This window comes from Polypterus senegalus, chromosome 2 (assembly GCF_016835505.1).
Source record: "Polypterus senegalus isolate Bchr_013 chromosome 2, ASM1683550v1, whole genome shotgun sequence".
NCBI lineage: Eukaryota > Metazoa > Chordata > Cladistia > Polypteriformes > Polypteridae > Polypterus > Polypterus senegalus.
The window spans coordinates 42103656-42126801 of record NC_053155.1 but is presented as its reverse complement, the minus strand read 5'-3'; the positions used below and the strand labels follow the sequence as shown (position 1 = coordinate 42126801).

At 37.8% G+C, this 23146-nt stretch overlaps 1 protein-coding gene across 2 annotated transcripts in view; it reads left to right on the top strand.

The window, feature by feature from the left end:
• LOC120522859 (anosmin-1) overlaps positions 1 to 23146 on the top strand; it is a 252033-nt gene that overhangs the window by 174444 nt on the left and 54443 nt on the right. For both annotated transcript variants that reach the window (XM_039743581.1, XM_039743582.1), the window contains exon 5: positions 17717 to 17901. In XM_039743581.1, coding sequence (XP_039599515.1) covers positions 17717 to 17901 — 185 coding nt within the window. The remainder of the gene's footprint in view (positions 1 to 17716; positions 17902 to 23146) is intronic.

Sequence of the window (23146 nt, the reverse complement as noted above, 5' to 3'; positions counted from 1 at the left end):
CAAGACAGCATTAGCTGTAAGCCTGAGAGTGAGCTTTACAGTCGCACTCCTGAGTTCACTCACTTATGCCGCAGCAGTTCGTTACTTGTACTTGAATTTAGAATATTTTTCTTTCTTTTTCATATAAGTTAGCACTGGTCACTTTGAAACTTTGATGACATAGTTAGTATTTTTCCTTTGGTTGTTCTTGCAGGAAGAATGAGGTAGAAAGAAATTTTTAAAAATTACTTTCAGTCCAAAAATCAGGCTTCTTAATTGTAGTCAATAGTTCATTTGCAAGGATTCATTACCAAACACGCAATCAAAAGTAAAATGACCAAGTCTCTTGGTCTTCAATAGGTGAACTTGGACGGTTTAGGAAGTGCATGGGGTAAAATTTATACCAACAAGAATAAGACATCGTGTGCCCCACACTTCTGGCTCATTTCCTATGACCGCTCCACATTTTAACTGTGTACATGAAAAAGCAAAATGGTGTCAAAAAGATGCAACAATTGTTCAACCGAGTTAAATAAATTTCTGTTAGGGAAACCATTATCAGACCTGGAATGTACAGGGTGGTCGAGATCTAATTATGCAGATCCAGATCTTCTGGATGACTTTGATTTATGCAGGGACGATTCCAGTTCAGCGCAAAGACGATTCTTCATGTCGTCAGTTCGCACACTTCTCAATGGTCCGGGATTTTTCGGGTGATTTTCTATGTCATAAACTTAATAAGTTACAACGTAATGAAAATTGCATTATTAGATCTGGACCACCCTATACATGTTCCAAAACCAAAACTAAATCCAAAAAAGTAAACCCAAGTACCATAAGAAAGCCAAAAAGAATCCAAATCATAACATTGACAAGTTGGCTGAATTAAAACCAATCTGGTGAGTGTGTGTAGGCCAGTGGTGCTGCAGCCAACTACTTTGCCTAACAAAATACAGATTTGTGGCACGGCCATTGGTTGCAGTTTTTAAGAACACAGTCACAATTATTTCTGTGATGGCCTTGACTCCTCTAAAGCTACAAGACAAAATCTCCAGCACTCCCTCTTATCTAAAATAAGGACAGGTCTGCCTTTTTTAATCCAAAGGCCAATATGGTTCTACTTGCCCCAGTTAATAATCAAATTCTCCCTATCAGTTGTGTCAGCTGCTTCAGACAGTTATTTCACTCTTTCCATTTCTTTTGCCATTTTTTTGAAAGCTGGTATACAAGAAACACAAAAATAAACAAATTGGTAAAAAAAAATATTTATTGATGAATTACCGCATTCTAAACATTGCCACCTTCCATATACTCCCCCTCCCGATCTCTACACTGCTCCATACGTATCTTCCATTGATTGAAACAGTGCTGGAAGTCTTCTTGCTTGAGACTGTTCAACAGGCTTGACGTTTTTTTCTTCATTTCATCCATTGAAGAAAAATGTGTTCCCTTCAGGTCACTTTTGATTTTCAGGAGTAAGTAAAAATCACAGGGAGCTAAATCAGGTGAATAGGGAGGATGATCGAGGACAGGAATGTATTTGTCAGTCAACAGCTGCTTTACGGGAAAAGAGAAAATTCGTGAGAAATTTGAAGTTGATTCGCTGTTCGATTTTTTCACCCGAAAATCTATTATCGTGGTAAGTTGTTTAGCAATTGTTGTGCAGATATTGACTGGGCTATTTACAGGATATGCCTAGCTGGTTGGCGGTTTGAGAGGGCATGTAGGAGGGGATATAGTTCTATGATTCACGTCCGACTGACCTCCAGACGGTTTTCCAGGAAAGCACCAGGCCCAGTCCGGTTATTTTTATGTCTCACCTCGTATTTAAATGACATCTCTTAAAAGAAAAAAAGTTTGTTGTGTGTCAGAATTTTGGTCTTTGATTCTTTTGGGCATATATGCACTAGTTTTGGCATTATATTTATTTTAGCACTAGGTGTTTGGCGTGCACTTATAATTTTAAGTGAGAAGGTATTTAATAAACCTGTTTAGGTCAAGTACGCAAAGCAAACCATTGTGGGCTTAACAATAGGGCTGTCATTTTCAACCTCCTTTGTCAGACTGGTATTCAGCAGGCATTCTTAAATTGTATTATTTTTTTCTTGTTGTATCTCTCTATTGCATTAAGACTTTAATCTAGCAGCAAATATTCTGAGACCCATGCTTGTCATCATGACCACCATTAGAGGAAGCGCTGTACTAATATCCTACTCTCTGAGTGGCATCATTACTACTGCCAGTTGTGCAGCCCTTTACGTTGTTAGTGGTGCAGACGTAACTGAATCGTTACTTTTCTAGCCGATTGTAATCAAATAATATGAACTACATACATCTGTTTGTGGCAAAGTAGTTGCCACCGTTCACAGTGTGAAGTCTACAGATACGCTGATGTAAGTGGACAATGGCTTCCTATAATATCCAAAATGCATTTTTGTTAGATGAATTGATTAATTGTCAGCCATAATCTAGAGCGTGTGAGTCCCCTGCCTTGCACTTAATGCTGCATGGGATAGACTTCAACTCCTAGTAATCTTGTGACTGAAAAAGTGGATAGGCAGATGAATTGACTTACCTATGCTCAAAAAAGAATACCAAATGTAATTACTCTTTATAATAATAATATGCGGCACCAGAAAATGAAAATTAACATAAGGTGTTGCTAATTACTGCATCCCTGGTTTTTTAGTATGTTTTTGTAACATCCACAAAGCATTATTAAATCCCCTTAATCCAATTCAGGGTTGCAGGGAGCACTGGGCATAAGACACAGAGCCCATTCATGCAACTGTATAATTTGGAAACACCGGTTATCTTACTATTAGAACATTAGAACAATTGTGACAAAAACCGGCTATTCAGCCCAACAAGCTTATCCTTCCTATCCACCTTGATTGTCCAAAATCACATAAAGTCGAAGTTTGGAGGTTGCTCAGGAGATTTCAGAGAAAACTGAAGTGCCCAATGTGGCCTATAGCCCCAAATCACAGGACACAATTTCACCACACCAGTCCTAGTTCAACTAAATTACTTTTAATTGAAACAATACCCTCATGCAGGCTTCTTTTACTCAAAACACAGCAAAACACTTTTTGTTTTCTTCCTTTTCTTTTTCTCCACCTCCACTCCTCCCAGGTGAGCTTTGTCCTTCCTCCACATCCGGCTCCATCTCCCCCAAATCAACTGGTGGGATGTCTTTTAAATCCAGACCCTGAAGTACTTCCAGTGCTTAATCTATTGCTCCTGGGAAGCACTTCTGAGTCAGGTAGGACCACCACAGTCCTTGTATTGATATCCACCTAAAGATCCCTGCAGACTCCAAACAGAACTACAACTCCCATGCTGCCTTGTGGACGTCCACACTGGGGGTTGCCAAATAGGGTGCTGCCATCCAGTGCACGGGGGGACGCTCTGCCCATAGCAGGCAGTCAGCTACTGTGCTGACTTTCCCAATTCATCTCTGGTGTCACTCAGTGGCTGTTAGGATGCCATGTACCGATGTATCCCCTGTAAAATCCTTCCACTTCCATGTTGTGGCACAGAAAGGAGATATTACCACTCGCTCCCTGGCCTTCTGTGTTCTGCACTCCAGAGAAAACCCCACACAGAAATGTGTGAAAATGTGCAAACTCAAAACAGTCAACAACAGGATGATGGGTTTGAATCCATGACATCAAATCAGTGGGGCAGAAGTGTTACCCTTTATAGCATATGTAGTTTTAAATAAAATTAGACAGTGTCTAATAAATAAAACTACAAGAAGACAGGTGTTACAGTTTAGAAGCATTGTGATGGATGCAGAAAGAGTGGCAAATAAACTGTTCTGCGAAACTGTAATATCTCAAAATTATGTGTAGGATTTCACAGAATATGCCTAATTAGCTAAATAAATAATAATTTGATGTATGTTAAACAAAAAACACTGAAAATGCAGAACTGTTATAAAATGCACAATGTTCTATATAATTCCATACAAAGCAAAAATGAATATACATGTAGTGCATTCAGAATTAGGATCATAAATGTCTTCCTTCTTCCTGAAACGTTGTGTTCTTTATCATCCCTTGACAGTCTGATTCTTCTCAGTTTTTCCACTATTCTTCCCTTTAGTGTCCTGAATCCCAGATGAAAGGTTAATTGATCAGAGATTACATCTTCACTGTTGCTTTCCCACAGAATCAATAGGCTCAGTGTTCTCGCCTCTTAAACAGAGTAACTGCAGTTTCTACTTTGCTGGTACCCCTCGCTCATTTTTTAAATGTTGATATTAAAGTATCTGCAGAGATTTACGTGAAACATTCATATCCTGGAAAAAGTGGAATGATTATCAGTGATTAGATGGAGATAGATAGATAGATAGATAGATAGATAGATAGATAGATAGATAGATAGATAGATAGATAGATAGATAGATAGATAGATAGATAGATACTATAAGTGCTTTGTTCATTTGTGTCTCTTCTTGTGTGAAAGGAAACACTGAACATCAAAATAAAATAATCTGAATAATCACTGTGAGATTTAAATGATATTAAATAGTGGCAAAGATGTCATCTGTATAATGCTTTGCAGTGCAGAGCACACAGTCATTGTTGAGGTCCAGTATGTTAATGCCACGTGAATGCCTATTTGTAATAATTTGACTTCATGTTTAAACTCAAAAATGCTGACAGTTTCTAGTCCACTTATTTTTTTTTTGTAAAATGAGTAAGTTTGTGCTATAAAGAAGCAGAACCTTAAGTGTCCTTTTTCCTTTAGCCGATAATTGTTTTTGTGCTCTACCTGTTTTTGGAGGGACTACGCTGGCAAGCATAACAAATGTTTAATTGATGATTACTGCATCTCCTATAAAATTTGCTCTACTAAGATATTCTGGTATGAAAGGAAAGCTCTGTCCCAGTTCTTGCTTTCTATCATGACCCTGAGCAACCCACTTCACCTCCTTGTGCTCTTTCCTTTGCAAAGGATGGGAAAATGGAGGTCCTGTTGTAAGTGACTCCACAGCTTGTTACTGATGCATGGTGCGGCCCTCTTTCTCTGTCAAGTTCTTTAGGAATCCTTTGGGGGATTAATAATGTTATTCAGATGTAAAAACGGTGTGCTTAATGGGGGAGGAGAGTGGCCTCCGATGAGCAGACACTTCTAATGCTCCGTTTTTGGGGCCATAGTACAAAGAGGTATCGGACGAGATTGATGACATTTTTTTCTTTTAAAAACAAGACATTTTGATAGAAAAGTCTGGAAATAAACACAAAACAAAATACTGCACAAGAAGATAGATAGATGACAATGGTCCATGAAGATTTTGGTTCCTGAACTCTTTTGCGTGTAGGTTATAAATTTTGGGTTGCTGATCACAAAATACCTTTAAACATTAGGTGAAATACCGTCACCCAATTATCTGATTTTAGTCTCATATTATAAGTATTCATATGCAGTACAGCCATTTCAATTGGAACATCTGTAGCCGCCTAAACATAGCAGGAATGCAGGTCAAATATTCCAAGTCCTGTTGTTTCATTTTAGAATGGGACAGCCAGCCATGCGAAGAGTATAATTACATTAAAAAGACTTGGCTGCTCTGTAAGCATTGGGTTCCAGGGCAGAAAACTGTTTCATATCAACCACTTGTCAACCCAACAAAGATATTTTTGTCTTGTTAAAGTGATGAACAAGAAAGCCAAAGGAGTGCAGTATTTGAGACACAAATACCAAGATTAAGGAAGGCATTTTGTTTGTCTACAAATCCAACACATCACCAATGACAAATAGTTTGAAGATCTACTAGTGGAGCCAGAGGAAACTGCTTGGAAAGCATTCAAGAATGTTGTTGAGAATTGTCTTCGCAAGTACAGAGCACCAAAGTCCATTCAGCTAGTTGACAACATGCTTCAATCGTACAAAACCATGAAGTTCAATGTGTCGCTAAAGATTAATTTTCTGCATTCACACTTTGACTTCTTCCCTGCTGGTGCAGTCAGTGACAAACGTGGTGAAAGGTTTCAACGGAACATTGCAATGATAGTAAAGCAGTATGAAGGCCAATGGAATCCACCCGTACAAGTAGAGTGTAGTTGGACACTGAAATGAGAAGCATTACAAATGAAAATCAGCTGTAAACATTTTTTTATCAATTGAACCAATGAATTGTTAAAAATGTGGTACATTCGATAAAAGTTCATTTCAATTTTTCTCCAAATTCATATGTGATACACTCAATCTGAAGTTATTTTTATGTACAGCCTGAAGATATCATAGAAAGTAAAACCTTTGAAAAGAATTTGTTGTCCACTGTGGATAGATAGATAGATAGATAGATAGACTGATAGATAGATTGATAGATAGTGTAGAAGATGGGCCCGTTGCACAGACAGACAGACACCGTATGTCCAAAACACACACTCATTTTATTTATGAAGTCCTGCGCACAACAGTACTCAGTCCTTCTACTCTGACCTTCTCTTCCTTTCCGAGTCTCCTCTACTCCTTTCTTCCCAAGCTTTGTCCTCCTCCTCTCGACTCTGGCTTCTGAGTGGAGTGAGATGGCCTCCTTTATAGTGTACCCAGAAATGCTCCAGGTGCCCATTGATTAACATCTGGTAGCACTTCGGAGTGTGGCGGATGTGCTGCATGTCCATGCTCTGGAGCTGTCCAGGTGCGCCCTGGCGGTGGCCACGGACCCGCACCGGGTTGAGATTCTAAGCTCCAATTCCGTGGCCCCTTTGTAACTCAAGGGGGCTGCCCTCTCGTGTCCTGGGGGAGTATGCCCATTCCCCCGGTCTTCTCCTAAAAGGGGGGTCCCGTTGCGCAAGATCCCCGACTGTCCATCACAATAGATAGATAGATAGATAGATAGATAGATAGATAGATAGATAGATAGATAGATAGATAGATGGTTGGTTGTCTGAAAGTCCTCAGTATTAGTGTGTCAGAGAGAGGATGTGCAACATTGTTCATAATGGCACTAAGCTTGTATGGTGTCTATGTCCCTTTGTAATAGTTTAGATGATTCTACATTATCTGCCATTCAACCTAATTTGGCATCCTCCGCAAACGTATTCAGCTTATTGATTAAATTCTTGTTCAGATCTTTTATGCATTTCAAAGAAGCCAGTGACCCCAGCACACCATAACTCTTTGCTTTCTGTGTTTGAGCCAGTGTTATACCCACCAACACACCGTGCCATGAATTGAATCTATCTATCTATCTATCTATCTATCTATCTATCTATCTATCTATCTATCTATCTATCTATCTATCTATCTATCTATCTATCTATCTATCTATCTATCTATCTATCTATCTGTCTGTCTGTCCACAAATAGCCTTGGACTAGATGCCAGTCCAGAGCGGGACTCACTCACTCACACAAGCACTCATGTCTCTTTAGAGTCATCAATTAATCTTATCTGCTTGTCTTAAGGGACGTGGAATGAAAACTGGAGACCTGTGAGGTAAATCCATGCACATAAAGGGAGAAAATGCAAATTCTGGGATGTTGGTCTAGTATACTAAATCCATGAGGCAGCGGTGCCAACCACCGTGCTACCATAAAACCTCTGAAAAATCCTTCTTTAATTCCTTTCTGTTGAAATGAGTAGTTAATTTTAGGCTTACTGAGTTGCTCATAGCAAAAGTGTACTGTTTATTTAAGTCTTCTCATTTCAATTGGTAACAGTTACATCTTCTGTAATTTGTCTTTTGAGAATATAGCCGAATCTTACATTTTGAATCAAACTAATCAGACATGAATACAGTACGTTAAATTCTCAAGGTCATATCTTCTGATTATTAAGACACAAGCCACAGTCTCCTGACTCAATTTATTGTTATACAGAGACACACAGGGTTTTCATTTAGGATTTCCACTCACTAATTTCTTCAGGGCACATGAAAGAAGCAAATCATTCCCTTACTCAAAAAAAAAATGGATTGGTGTGTTGCTTCTGCCTTGGTCCATTGTGTGTGCCGTGTGCGTTTGTCAGCACAAACTGTGTATATTTTAGGCTTTGCAGCTCTTTGAGCCTTTTGCAAGTCCAGCGGCTTCTAACAGAAAGCACAAGGGAAAATGTTAACATGCAAAACTGAGGAAAATATTACACATCATTATGAAGATGAAACAGCAAGACATGCTGGCATGCTTTATGCAAGATAAAAGCTCACAAATCTGGGATGTTTCAAAGACTACAAAAACAAAGGATAGAATGACACATTCTGAAGAAGTCGCTTTGCTCCAGTGAAGTGCTCTTATAAAGCGTTATTATAAAAGCAATGCATTGTTCCTGTTAAGCAGTGGAATTTATGAGTGACACTAAACACCCACTTTGAAATTATGATAAAAAAGTATTTATTTTGCACCAGTGCCTCACATCCCCAGAAGAATGGGTTTAAACTTGCGCATTGTTCAGTGAAGAGTTATTACATTCTCCTCATGGGTTTTTCCTTATGGTTCCCTGGTTTAGCTCTCACACCCCAGACATGTGCAGGTTAATTGGCAACTCTAAAATTCCAGCATGAGTGAGTGTGGAAGTGTACAAGATTTTGCCCTGCTTTGAGCTTGCTTACTTTCCAGGACTGGTTTCAACCCTGAACCAGATACAGGTAGGATAGGCCTTGGCTTCTGCATCCCTAAACTGGATTACATGAGTTTGGTAATGGATTATTATTTGAAGTTATAAACAATAGATTTGTGCAGCATATGCCAGAGTTTGATCCTTTTTCATGTTGAGGCTGTGATTTTGAGAATTTTCACCTTTCCACCCTTTTGCATTCTAAAAAAGTGAGCAAAAAATTCAAAGTGTAATCCAAAAGCAAAAAAAACAAACGATGATTGCACAAGTTAAGTAACCAGAATATCAAATTGCAATTATTAAAGAACAGCCACAACCACAATGAACCGTTTCAGGACTCACCTCTTAGGCTTAATGTGGTAGTTAATAAAAAAAACGGGCAAGCCACATTTAATGATGGCGAAATACGTAGATGAAATAAGGAAAAAAAAGCTTGTTAGAGATTTAAAACTACTCCCTCTGCCAGTCACAAAAAATGATCACAAGAAAGACACTTAAGATGAGGAGCTCTGTTGAACATCCACTTTTCATGGTCGTTTCAGATTTATTTGGAGACTTCCAAGAGGGGTGGGGCTTCCGATTATGGCGAGGAAATGATGTCATTCGTCTTCTGGCATTGTCCTTCAGAACTGCAGAGGGAAGGGGAGACTCACTTAGGAACAAAGCCTTCTGTGATCTTGGAATGATATTACTTACGTGACATAACCCTAACCCTAAGCCCTGAAGAAGTAAGTCCCTTACTTGAACTAAATAAAACATTCTCATAACCACTTAATCAAATCCAGTTCAGGACTGGAGGAGACTGCAGCCTATCCCAACAGGACATGGCACAAGGCAGCCATGTTTCAGTCCATCGCAGGGCCTATATACAGTATTCAGTTGTACACTACAGGGGACACCGTGCCTTGAAATATTAAAGTTCAAGATGGAAAATGCATTTTGTAGTTATTATGTGTTATTTCATCATGCATTTTCCAGCAGTAAAGCATCACACCAACTGAAAGCTGTCTTCTTTAAGGACAATGCTTAAAATCCCAGGCTATCACTATGATATGTCCTCCACTCATTCACTTGGTCTGTCTCTGAGTATTCATGTTTCCCACAGATATCCCTGTTAGGTTGTCTTGAGGCTCTAAACTGGACTTACATGTCTGATTATGGGTGTTTGAAAGAGAGTCAGCTGGACTAGTGCACCTTCTAGCTAGGATTCATTTGTTTTGCACCCAGTGCTGCCAGAATAGGTGATTTTGCCGTACAGGCATATTTTGCAACATGCAGGGCTAAAGAATGAGTAAAGGAATGAATAATTGAGAGGTAACAAAGTACAGCTTTAACAACTTGATTACAGAAACATAAAAGCATAAGAAAAGGATTTACAGTATGTATCGTGGATCTAAAAATGTAAAAGTTGTCATTTTAGTTTTCTTTTTTTTCTGAAACGTCTTCAGAAATGCCTTGTTAGCCGATTTGTCCCCTGAGCTTTTATATAAAATCAAATATGCAGCAGTATGCCACCTCCAATAAAGTGCAAAATTCCTTCAGTAGGTTAAAGGATGAATAAGCCATAAAAATACTACTGTGAAAGTGTGAATTATGTGCTTTCTATATTTAACTCATTCAATGCCTTTAGATTACTGTACACACAACAAGCTGAAATATCATTTACGAAGTTCAGATGCTACAGTCTGACCGTCCAACCTAATATATGATTTACTTTGACACCTTTAGATAGTTGCTAGTTACTTTAGAATACTGTACTATTCAAAAAATTACAATTCATGTTTTATTCATTATTATCATAGAAATTTGAAGACATCTGTTATCCTTATTTGCACCTCTTTGAAAGGAAAATTGAGAAAAACCCCATACAGGCACTGTGAGACCAAGCAAACTCCACATACAAAGGCTGTCGAGGTACAAGACAGAAGTGCTACTTCCTGTGTCATCACCAGCATCTGTGACATTTTGACATGTTGATCCTTTTTTTAGGAGAATATTAACATGTTTCTTTTTTCTATACCAAAAGAAAAGACATTGTGTTGGTTTCATTCCAAGTTATCTGATTTTCAAGATATGTCTGTCATATCCTGAGCTCAATTGATCCATACATCCATTTTCCAAACCCATTTAAAGTATTAACATAATATTCCATGCAGTTCATAACCAATGAAACTAAAGCATCATGGGAGTGACTTTTCAAATTAAAGACTCACCTCTTCCCCTCATTTGTTGGTTAAGAGTCCTGTCTTCAATTATAAAGTGACTCCCAGATGGCTTTAGTTTTGTGTTTATGACGTTTGCAGGTTATTCTGGAAGTAACTATTTAATAATATTTTAGCAAGAAAGCATTCATTTTACCTGTTTTGAACATTTGAATGAATAACTTATGTTTGAATTATGCAACTTGAGTAACAAGAGACTTTTTTCCATGGACATTTTTCACATCGTTTTTTGTTGTACAGCATTGGTCACTATTGCCTTCTGTTATCTCATTAACTTTTTTTTGTCTCTATTCTGCATTAAAACATGAAATTATTTTTCTTTCTTTACCTCCACTTCAAAGTTCATGGGGTAAGTGGCAAATTAAAAATAATTTTGGGGTAGAATAGTCCTTTGATCCAAAATGATGGTGACTGAGTGCCTAACCAAAAGCAAAGACATTGTGTTGATTTCACTCCAGGTTACCTGACATTCAGGATATGTCTGTCATATCATGAGTTCAATTGATCCATACATCCATTTCCCAAACCCATTTAAAGGATTAACATAATATTCTTTGTAAATTATAACCCTGAAACTAAAGCCTCATGGGAGTGACTTTTCAAATTAAAGACTCACCTCTGCCCCTCTTTTGTTGGTTAAGAGTCCTGTCATTAATTATGAAGTGACTCCCCATGAGGTTTTAGTTTTGCGTTTAAGACATTTGCAGATTACTCTAGAAGTAAGTATTTAAAAATATTTTAGCAAGAAATCATTCATTTTACATGTTTTTTGAATGAATTACTTAAATGTTAAATATACAACATGAGAAATGTGAGACAGGATTTCAGTCTTATGCATAAGAAGCTGAGGTTGACTCATGTTCAGAAGGTGGGGTAGAAAGGTCTGCTCTGTTAGCATCTTGCACTTGATGAGACATCAGTCCAGTGTTGGGCACACAACACAGAAGCAATTAACCACTTTACAGTCAGCAGTCAACCCATCTTTGGAATATGAGAGGAAACACAGAGAAAACCCATGTGGTCAGAGGTGAGAACATGCAGAATACACGAGGATTCGTGATTGGGTTCAAGCCATAACCTCTGTGTGACTCAGTAAGTTAGATACTGCATTTTTCTCTAATAGTTCAATTTGGGAATTCCAAACAGAGGAAAGGTCAGACATGGAAATGACTCTTGAGCATAATATAAACTTTTCCGAGATCCATTAGCTTCTTATAACAAAATATTTTTATGAAAATTATTTCTTCCTTTCCACAGAGGCTACCAAATGAATTTTGCAGGCTACCTTTATAATTTGGCTTCCTGTGGTTATTCAAGAGGTGGCCCTGGAGAACCTCAGAACATGTGGTTTGGGGATAATATTTTCCGGTGAAATGATTTTCATAGTCTTTGTTGCTTCCAGTTTCTTTACTGCTGTTTGGGGCAAACTGTGAACCTGGGGACCATAAGCAGTCCGTTACAAGACACTGAAGGCTTTCATGAAGTGGCAAACAGTTGGCAACAAAATTAAGAGTGCATTAGTGTTGACATGAGTGAGATTTTAATAACACAATGCCCCCCACATACACTCCGTGGCATTTGTCAGGATGCATCAATACATATGTTTTTTTTGGCAATATAAATTTCTGCTATATTGCAATAAGTTCATTTTGGACTTATGTAAATACGATTTCTCCAGAACTTGTTAATTCAAGGAGGAAGCTTTATAAACAATGCAACATTTATCTCTATGGAAAGTGTGCCTAGAGATCTTTAAAATAGGAGGTTCACTAATAGATAATTGAAGTATTTATTTTATAATAAATTAAATTAGCAATTTTGTGGCGTAACCCTGTGGCAAAACTTTCATAAAACTTTCTTTTTTTTGGGGGGTAAGTGCCGAGTTTCCATGCACCATTATGTGGAAATATTTCCATATTGTGGCCTCAAGCTAAAATACAACTGAAATGTTTGTTTTGTCTGAAGTTCATGCAGTTGGTTATTAATTGTTAATTTAGCTTCCATTAATCTAGTGGATGCCATTTCCTCCAGTTGATTGACTGGCTTGTTGCAGGTCCAGTCATTGAGATTGTTAATTTTGTAGTTAAACTGTGCAAAGTTTTGACTGCAAGTTTTATTTGTAAAGTGATATTTGGAAGGGAAAGAATCCAGAGATATCAAGGAAAAGTCCACTTTTGACAAATAACACTAGTGTAAAAAAAAGTTTTGCACTCATATCCAAACTTTTAAGTGTTCTTTTTAAGATTCAAGGGGGCTAAATCCAAATCTAGCAACATAATTGGTCTATAACATCCAGTTTTTGAGAAATGAAGTTTTAAAGAGAAAAAAGCACCATTTTAAGCAAAAAAAAAATTAATAAATTTTTTTTTCGACTCAAGAAATGATAAATTACACATATAACTGTTTTAAATAATTTTTAGACAAATGTGTATTTCCAGAAGTTTTCAACCATCAATAAATAATTATGCGGTGTTTGTTATGCCGCGGGTTCACTATTGTGTTGTATTTTGCTCTCTCCAGAGTTCCATCTTTTCATTCACTTACTGTTGTATTCTCATACCAACCCGTTTTAGACAACCATGTCTTTCCAGAAGTGTTTAGCATTCAATAAATAATTATGCATGACACTGAGCGTGTGTCTACCTGGCACAGAGAGGCATAGGTAAGCCGTTGAACCCCATTCGGGCTGCAAACCGTGGAATTCCCACTAAGTGCGACTCATACACTCCCACTGCTTGCGTCTCTACCCTTTGTGCACACCCCCCTCCCACTTCGCTACCACCATGGTCGGGTGTCTTGGTGAATTATATTTAGAAAAGCAGCCAACGACTCAAGTGACGAGTTGGAGGTGGGCACATGAGCGGGCAGTACATACTGAACGAGAATTCAGCAGACTAGCATGATGGAGGGAGCTGAATGGACGTCCTTCTCCTCTCCTCCCGTTCCACACTCCGCGCCGTGCACCCCCATCCCGCCATCTGGCAAGAGAAGGTGCGATTGCGGTCTGCCAGTTGTCAGTCACGGACGATTGTGTGTTGGTTCGTTCCGTGCATTGTTACAATGTTGCTTTTCTTGCTGATTTATTACATTACCGATTTTTCAAATGTTAATTTTCTCCCAGTGCTTAAAAATTGTTAAAAAAAAAATTATGCGGCGTATGGTATGTCGCGGGCTGGCTAGTATTACATAATTTATGGTTAAATGTAAGATCCAACACATTAAACATTTAAGCAGAAGCTATTAAAAAGGCAAATCAAATGTTAGGTTATATTGCAAAAATTGTTGAATAAAAATCAAGGGACATTATGCTCTGACTATATAATGCACTATATGTGCAATTCTGTTCACCATGCTACAAAAGGGACTTAGCTGTGCGGAGGAGAATAATCAAATGCATCCCAGGACTACTGTGACCAGCTTAGATAATTAAAACTTTTTAGTCTCTAGCAGAGGAGACTACATGGAGACCTAACACAGGTCTTCAAAATTCTCAAAGCATCAATAAAGTAGACCTAGAAAAGTTCTTTCAACTTAGCTGAAAATCCCGTACTGAAGGACACCAGTGGAAATTAAGAGGAAGTGTATTTTGGACTGAAGCTAGGAAGCTCTTCTTTGCTCAAAGAGTTGTGGGAATCTGGAACAAACTTCTGAGACATGTAGTTGAAGCAGAAACCTTTAGAGCCTTTAAAAAGAATCTGAATGAGACATTGGGACAGCTTAGCTATTAGCTAAACAAATGAGCCTCAAGGTGCCCTCCTCTTATTTTTCAAATTTCTTATGTTTATATGCTCCTCACCATTCTTTAGATGGTCCTCGTCAACCTTCACAAAAGTAACAGAATCTTCTAATTTAGCCCTCCCTTCTCCATCTTCAAGTTAAGCCAAAACCCTCGAAAATTTAACTCTGTTCGCAGTTATGATTGGAAACAAATTGACAAAGCACAATAAATGTCCAATGCTGTAGACTCTTATGATAAGCAAACCCTTTAATAAACGCTAAATCATATTTTGATTTGGCCCATTTTGTTGCACACACTCATCCTGCCAAGTTCTTCACTTTCAAAATGTGGCAGATTGTTCCAAAAACCAGCTGGGTCTAAGTATAGTGATACTGATCTTTGACTCCACCTGTCTAAATGTGCTGTCATGACTGCCAAAATTGTCATATATAGTCAAGATGGACTAATTTTTTTTTAATTTTAATGGCAGAAATTTAAAGGATTCTCAGGTGCCAATGCCAAAACAGAATTAGACAAAAGATCAGTCATCAAATTCAAAATTCAATTACACTAAATTGAAAATGAAACTACACCCAAACTATCCATCCATCCATTATCCAACCCTAATATATCCTAACTACAGGGTCACAGGGGTCAGCTGGAGCCAATCCCAGCTAGCACAGGGCACAAGGCAGGAAACAAACCCTGGGCAGGGTGCCAACCCACCGCAGGGCACACACACACACACCAAGCACACACTAGGGACAATTTAAAATTGCCAATGCACCTAACCTGAGGAATGTGGGAGGAAACTGGAGAACTCGGAGGAAACCCACGCAGACAAAGGGAAAACATGCAAACTCCACGCAGGGAGAACCCACAAAACGAACCCAGGTCTCCTTACTGCGAGGCAGCAGCGCTACCCACTGTGCCACCATGCCGCCCACAGCCAAAACTAACATTTTCCTATTGAAAGAGTCCTCACAGACAAATATATACAGTAAATATGTGACTGGGAAGACAGAACAGCATGAGCCTGCTTCACATTATTGGGGCACCAATTGGGTATCCCTGTTTAATTGGCACAAAACAGCAGAAAACTATGGCACATTGGCCTTCTCAAAAGAAAAGAGTTCTTTTTAGGAAGTGTAGAGTTAAAAAGAAAAGACAACCTCTCCTGGGGACTTTTCAGGTTTCACAGAGCACCCACCAGAAGGACAGGTCCTGCTCTGGGCACTGCAGTCAGGTCAGTTGCCCTCTCCTCATGGCTCCCTGAGGCTGCGTTGAAAAGAGAAAAGCAGTTAGCATGAGCAATTTATATAAAGTATGTTGTTTTTAAGGAAGCTTTGGTAAAAACTTAAAGAACTACTTTACGTGTACAGCTATCTTAAATAACATGGCAGCCATTATGTCACAGGTAAGAGGCCACATGCATCGCAAGACCAGCACCCACACTGCATCATAGAGACAAGACATACACAATGGTGGCGTCCATGGAAATAAATAAATACACAAAATAGCAGAACCCATAAAAAACATACACACAAAATGTTAAAGAAATTGTGTCACCAAGATAATGGTGACAATAGTGCTAACATGCTGATTCCAAGCGTAGTGATAATAAGTACATTTTTATATGACTAAATTTGATCTCCACATTTCATAGTCAAAGCTGAGGGGTTGTTTCCACTGACTGCAATGGAGCATTCGGGATAGGTGCATTTGTAACTGTGGGATCTTTGCTGGTATTAAACATTGTCACCTTTTTTTTTTATTATCTACTCTGAAATATTCACCGAGTACAAACATACTTAGTGGTGCTTTATACATTTCCAGACACCAGTTGGTTTGAGACATGATCTCAGCATGACATGCATAGTTTTACATATCCATGTCCTGTATACAAAATGAGACAGCTTAACTTTAAAATTTTTAGACTAAACAGTTACTTTAAAATTTTAAGACTAAATTCTTGAAGAGAATGTGCAAACTTCATGCCAAAGGCAACCTAATGTTGATTTACATTCCTTGGATTGCACATGTTCATAATAATATCTGAATATTTTACAATTTAAAAAACGGAGCACGTTTTTTCCTTGCCCTCTTTAAGCCAGTTGTTCCTGTAAAGCTTAACCTAAGACCTTGCTTTAATTAGTCCATAACCTGCTGAGCTAAATGGGTGATTCGGGAGCCGACAAACCTACAACCATTCTTCTTTTGTGCTGAGCAGTTATTGCTTCTTTGAAATGACACACGTCAACAACAACAACAACAACATTTATTTATATAGCACATTTTCATACAAACAGTAGCTCAAAGTGCTTTACATATTAAAGAATAGAAAAATGAAAGACATAATTATAAAAAATAAATCAACATTAACATCGAATAAGAGTAAGGTTCAATGGCCAGGGGGGACAGAAAAAACAAAAAAAACTCCAGACGGCTGGAGAAAAATAAAATCTGTAGGGATTCCAGACCATGAGACCGCCCAGTCCCCTCTGGGCATTCTACCTAACATAAATGAAACAGTCCTCTTTGGATTTAGGATTCTCACGGAAGGGCTTGATGATGATGATGGTCACGTAGACTTCTTCCTTTTAATCCGTCCATCATTGTTGGAGCATCATGAAGCTTTGAGTAGGTGGAGGTGGCGCAGGCCACCACCACAAAGAAACCGGAAAAAGAAACAGAAAAGAGAGTAGGGGTCAGTACCGATTTTAGAGCCACCATGAATAGTTGTTATGATGAAAGTGCTTTATTGAGCTGTTAGTTATACTTGGTGTTACTTAAACCTGAAGTTTACTGTGAAGGATATCCTACACCGGACACCTGACACTAACATGTTTGGGTCACACTTATCCCAAGTTTGTCTTTTTTAGAACTTAAAACTGAAAACTCACACCATGCAGCCGAAACACAAAGCATAAAAAACAAAACAAAAAATCCTACAGTCACTCTCGATTAGCATGGATTGGTCATATAACTGTTCGATAAATTTGTTCATTCCATAACTCTGTTTTGCTGTTTTTGCCTGATCCTGTACAAGGCAACAATTGCCAAGAGATTGGTGTCGCATTTCCTGATTATTATATCCTTGTATGTGGACTATTCCATTGCACATATGTGTGAAAGGATGCAGGAAAACTTGATTTAATCTAAGAAGAGGAGAAACAATGTGAAATTTAGCTTTATCCTTCTTAAATGAATGTCTTTTTCATTATAGGTGCTCCACTGAAGCCCAGAAAGGAATTAAGCTTCACGGAACTTCCCTCTGGACATTTAGACATAAAGTGGTCATCAAAGTTTAACATATCTGTGGAACCAGTAATTTATGTTGTCCAAAGACGATATAACTATGGAATACATCCCAGTGAGGATGACGCCACCGACTGGACTACTGTTGCACAGGTTTGAAAATTCTGTTCTTTATATATAATTATATAGATTCGCCAAAACAAAATTAGTTATTCTATTATGGATTCAGTCAGTATTCAAACTCCTTCACTTTTTTCAGATTTTTTATGCTGCACAATTATTCCAAAATTATTTAAAGTCATTATTCCCTCCATCAAGCAACACTCTGTACCACAGATTGATAACATTTTTTGCTAATTTATTAAAAACAAAAAAAACTAAAAAAAACATACTGACACAAGTATTTAAACGTTTTTCTTTGACACGTGAAATCTGGCTCAGGTGCATCCCAATCTTTTGATCATCGTTGAGATGTTTCTACACCTTGACTGGAGTCCACTTGTGGTCAATTCAAGTGATTGCATGCCATTAGTAAAGACACACATCTGTTTAGAAAAAGTCCTATTGTATGACTATATGTATCAGAGCAAAATGAAAGTCATGAAGTCGTAGGAATTGCCTGCAGACCTTAGAGACAGGATTGTGTCGAGGCACAGATCTGGGGAAGGCTACAATACAAAATTGTGCAGCGATAAACGTTCTTAACAACAAAGCTACCTTCATAATTCTTTAGTGAAAGAACCACAACTCTTTCTAGAGCTGGCTGCTCAGACAAACTGAGCAATTGTTGGAGAAGTGCCATGTTAAGAGAGGTGATCAGGAACTTGATTCTCACTCTAGCTGAGCCCCAAAGAATCTGTGTAGAAGTAGGAGAAACTTCCAAAAGGACAACCACACCAAACTCCACCAATCTGGGCTTTATGACAGAATGATCAAACAGAAACTGCTCCTCAGTAAAAGAATCATGGAGACCCATTTGAGGTTTGCAGAAAGGTACCTAAAGGACTCTTAAAAATGAAAAAGAAAATTCTTTCTCATTGAATGAACCCCAGATTAGGGTAATGTCTGGTGGAAAGTAGGCACCACTCATTACCAGTGCAATACTATTCCAATGGATCTGGGAGACTTAACAGGGTTGAAGGAAAGCTGAATGGAGTAGAATATAGAGATATCCTTAATGAAAACTTGTTCCAGAGTGCTTTGGCCTACCAACTGGGCTGAATTTCACCTTCCAACAAGACTGTGACACTAAACACAAAGCACTGATAACACAGGAATGGCATAAGGACCATTCTGGGAATGTCATTGAGTGGCCAGCCAGAGCCTGAATTTGAACCCAATTGAACATTTCTGGAGATTCCACAGATGGTCTCCATCCAACCTGACAAAGATAAAGAGGATCTTTAGAGAAGAATGGTAGAAAATCCCAAACTCATGGTGTGCGAAGCTTGTGGCATCAAACCCAAGAAGGCTTGAGGCTACAATCGCTGCCAACTAAGTACTGAGCAAAGAATCTAAATATGTGTGTGAATGTGATATTTCAGTTTTTTTGTTTTTAATAAACTTGCAAAAAAATTTCTAAAATGCTGTTTTTTCTTTGTCATTATGAGGTTTTATGAGGAATACGTTCTGAATCCATTGTAAATTTCCATCTTGTAATCTCCTTTTGTTACAATACTTAGTGTGCGTGTTCATTTTTACGCAGCATTAATACTGAAAAAAAAAAATAAATTGATTTGTCTCTTGGAAGCCACTTGTCCTGGTGAGAGATGTAGTGTAAAGTAACAACTCAGTTTTTCATCATAAAGCAGACTTCTGTACAGTCGTCCTGATGGAAAGGCCAGTGTGTGGGTTTGATGTTTTGGATGTCTCAACTAAAGAGATGCATTTCAGAAATTAAAGTAACATTTCTGCATTTTATTAAAAAAATGTGTAGGTTGTTAAACTGATCTGACTGTAAGGTTATTTGTCATTTTGGTTCAGCTATATTGGCTAGGACTGTTTCCTAATAAAGCATTGGTTTTTCAATTGTCTAATTTCCCTTAGATCAATTCTCTTGACGCCCATTATTTGTTCTGGCTGATCAACAGACACACACTTACCTCTTATGTCAATCTGAAACACAGATGTTCTTTTCAAAAGAAAGTTGTAAAATTATATTGGTCACTTTGCTGAAAAAGTATGCCTTTGTTTTAGCGGTTCCAAAGTCATACATACCATTGGCGAAAATCCTGATATCAAGGTGAACTTGATACATCCGAATACCCAGAGCAAGAACAGAAAAGGTTGAAGTCAGCTGAATGAATTATTAATTATTTTGAGCAGTCTGGGCATCACTCGCATGTGTGAATGATCTGCAGCCGTCCAAAGCGGTTGTTTCTTCTTCCTTGTACCAACTACATCTTTTGTATTTTTCCTTCTGTTTCACTAACCTTATTTAAATATTATTTAGCTTTGAACATTTATACTTCAGTACTGCTTTGTTTTCTAGAAAGGTGATAATCACCTGCATCTTTATTGTAATTACTTAAAGACATTTAGAATATATTGTGCTGCAGAGGCAAAGTTCAAGGTCAAGGTAACTTTTATTATTACATGTCGTGAAAATGAATTTGGTCCCGAGCAGTACAAGTAAGTGAAAGTATGTCATCGATGAAGAGGAAACACACACTACAAGCATACAATAAATCACATGAAAAAACTGCTCACGCTCACACAGACACAATTAGAGGAGCCGTAACTGCTATATATCTGTCATACATATAGGCTTAAAATTCATATAAGACAATACAGTATGTATTGACATTTTAATTTTATCCTACCACAATTAACAATGGCAGTCTTAATGATACAATTTCCTATGCTTTACTGTACTTTGTGTTAAAGGCCAACTGTGGGGCGTACTGCCTGGTAGTTTGGGACCGACCAGGACCAAAGGTATAGTGACAACTGGAAGAAAATAAAAAAAAGAATGGCACAGTGGTGGGAGCTGATTTAAGAAAATAGAAAGTTGATTTTATTGAACAGTAAAGGACGATTCTTAAAGTGACAATTCTTTACAGTGCATTTTATATTAATAAGTACAGTTCAAGTCCCACAAATACACAGAAGTGAGAAGTGCAGAAACAATCAAATTAGACAATGGCGTAACACTCAGGTGTGTTTAGCGACTAAGCCAACGGATATAAAAGTTGGAGCGTTTCACATTTTTTATTTACTTCATCCAGTTGTTACCAGTTATATTTTTGTTTCTTAAATAGTTTTGTAATAATGAGTTATATTCACAAGTAACATCAATAACAGAATGTGTTAGTAGACTACATTAAATGTGATCTTCTTAACAAGACTACAATGGATATAAAAACGGAGCACAAATAGGCCTGTGATGGCTCAGTAGCTTTCATACACAGCACAGTCCAATTCAAGTGATGTGAAAATGGCATTGATTGATGTGTGTTATTGGTTGAGGGACTGTTCAGTTTTCATAAATGTAACATTTTTCAAAGTATACCTGACAGAGTAGTATCCAAAAACTAGCAATTGAGAATAACTATTAATACAAAATGACTAATACACTAGCATAAAATCATTGTAAATATCATGATTTGAAAAGAGAAAAGCAGCTGAAAAAAGTTCCCTATCTAGAGTAGCTAAAACAGAGCGAATTGTTAACTCATTTAAATAAGTCAGAACTTGGAAAGGGACTGATTTATTGTATGACAGGACTGCAAAAGATACATGATGGATAGAAGTTCAGGGGCTTGCCGCTTGTATATCTGGGACTGAAAGACCAGGGGCTGGGTGCTAGAGATGCCTCCCACCTCCCGACGCCGTTGTCCATTTTTAAAACTGTCCTATGCTTATAAGATTTAGGACAAGTGCGCATTTCCTGTGTTATTAATTAGTTCAAACACCATTTACAATCCATTTACTTCAAACAACCATTTACACAGATACAATCAATAGTATGTCCCATACATACACCTTACCTGTCCAGATCAGAGAGCTTTGTGAACAGAGAACCAAAATGAAGTGGTCTCTCATGGACACTGAGACATAAGACAGGTTGACAGAGGCCCAGCTTTCTTATTTTAGCACAGCAGTCGCAACTCCTTCCCAAATTCTGCAGAAGCATTGGACCATTCTTAATACAGGAGGCTTTTCCCAGTTTTAAGTCAAATTAGTCTTGCTTTTCCCATTGAGTTATGGATAGTGCATTGGGATTGTTACAAAGGAGTAAATTGTTGACAAGCAGTGTAGACACAGATTTTTTTGTCACCAAATGTCGTGTCATCTGGTGTTACTCCAGATAATGCTATTAGAGGATTTTGTGTAATTATAAATCCAAACCTATCTGACAAATGCCCAAAGGATTGTTTTTCCCCCATGTGCTTTGAGCCAAGGGCATTCCCAAAACATATAATCTTCAGGGGTAGGCACTTGATGACCTCATTCACAAATAAGGTATCAAATATAATATATTTTGGAAATTCTTAGTCAAGTTAGACATGTGTGATGTACATTTTTAAGTGATCACGTTTTGCACAAATTGATGAATAATGTGTCTTGTTCATGGCTGAAATTGTCATAAAACAGTCCCATTTCCAGTTTTGCCTTAGATCATTTGGAGGTGCATTGTTTGAAATATTTTGGTAGAGTTTGGAAGTGCTTCCTATATCTTCATCCCAACTAAACAGTTTACTTAATAGCCATAGTTATTCAAAGCTGTAGAATTTTCTTTTATATAAAAACTTGCACATAGTAAAACGAGTGTGATACTGGAAGGTTGTATTTGAGACAGTTCAAAGGATGCATCCGTATTGTCTCTATGGAGGTCTTTAAAGGTGCAGATATCAAGTAATTTCCATGAACTGTGCAGGTTAAGGATGGCTGGAATATATGATTATTATTTAAATCATTATATCAGCCTTGAAGATATCCAGAATTGTTACTATTCTGAGTGAGTGATCAACCACCATTTTGCTGATAAACTGGAAATAATTAGTCAAGGCATACAGAGTAAGGCATACAGTGTAGTGATTAAATTGGACTTCCTTTCCTTAGCTATCTAAACTCGGACAAATTCATTACTCACTTTCATCTATTGTCTCAAAGTTCATACAATCGCAATCTAGTAATAAAATTGGAAGTAAGTGGCGCCAATCCCCCTCTGCTTCAGGTTTCTCAAGTTCAGATTTTCTATATGTAGTCTAAATGAAAAAAGTTACAATTGTATCTAACTTAAAGAAAAACCAAGCAAAATGACACCTTTTATTGGCTAACTAAAAAGATTACAATATGCAAGCTCGAAAGGTTGCATATTGTAATCTTTTTAGCTAGCCAATAAAATGTTTCATTTTGCTTGGCTTTTTTCGACATTCATAATGGCTAACACGGT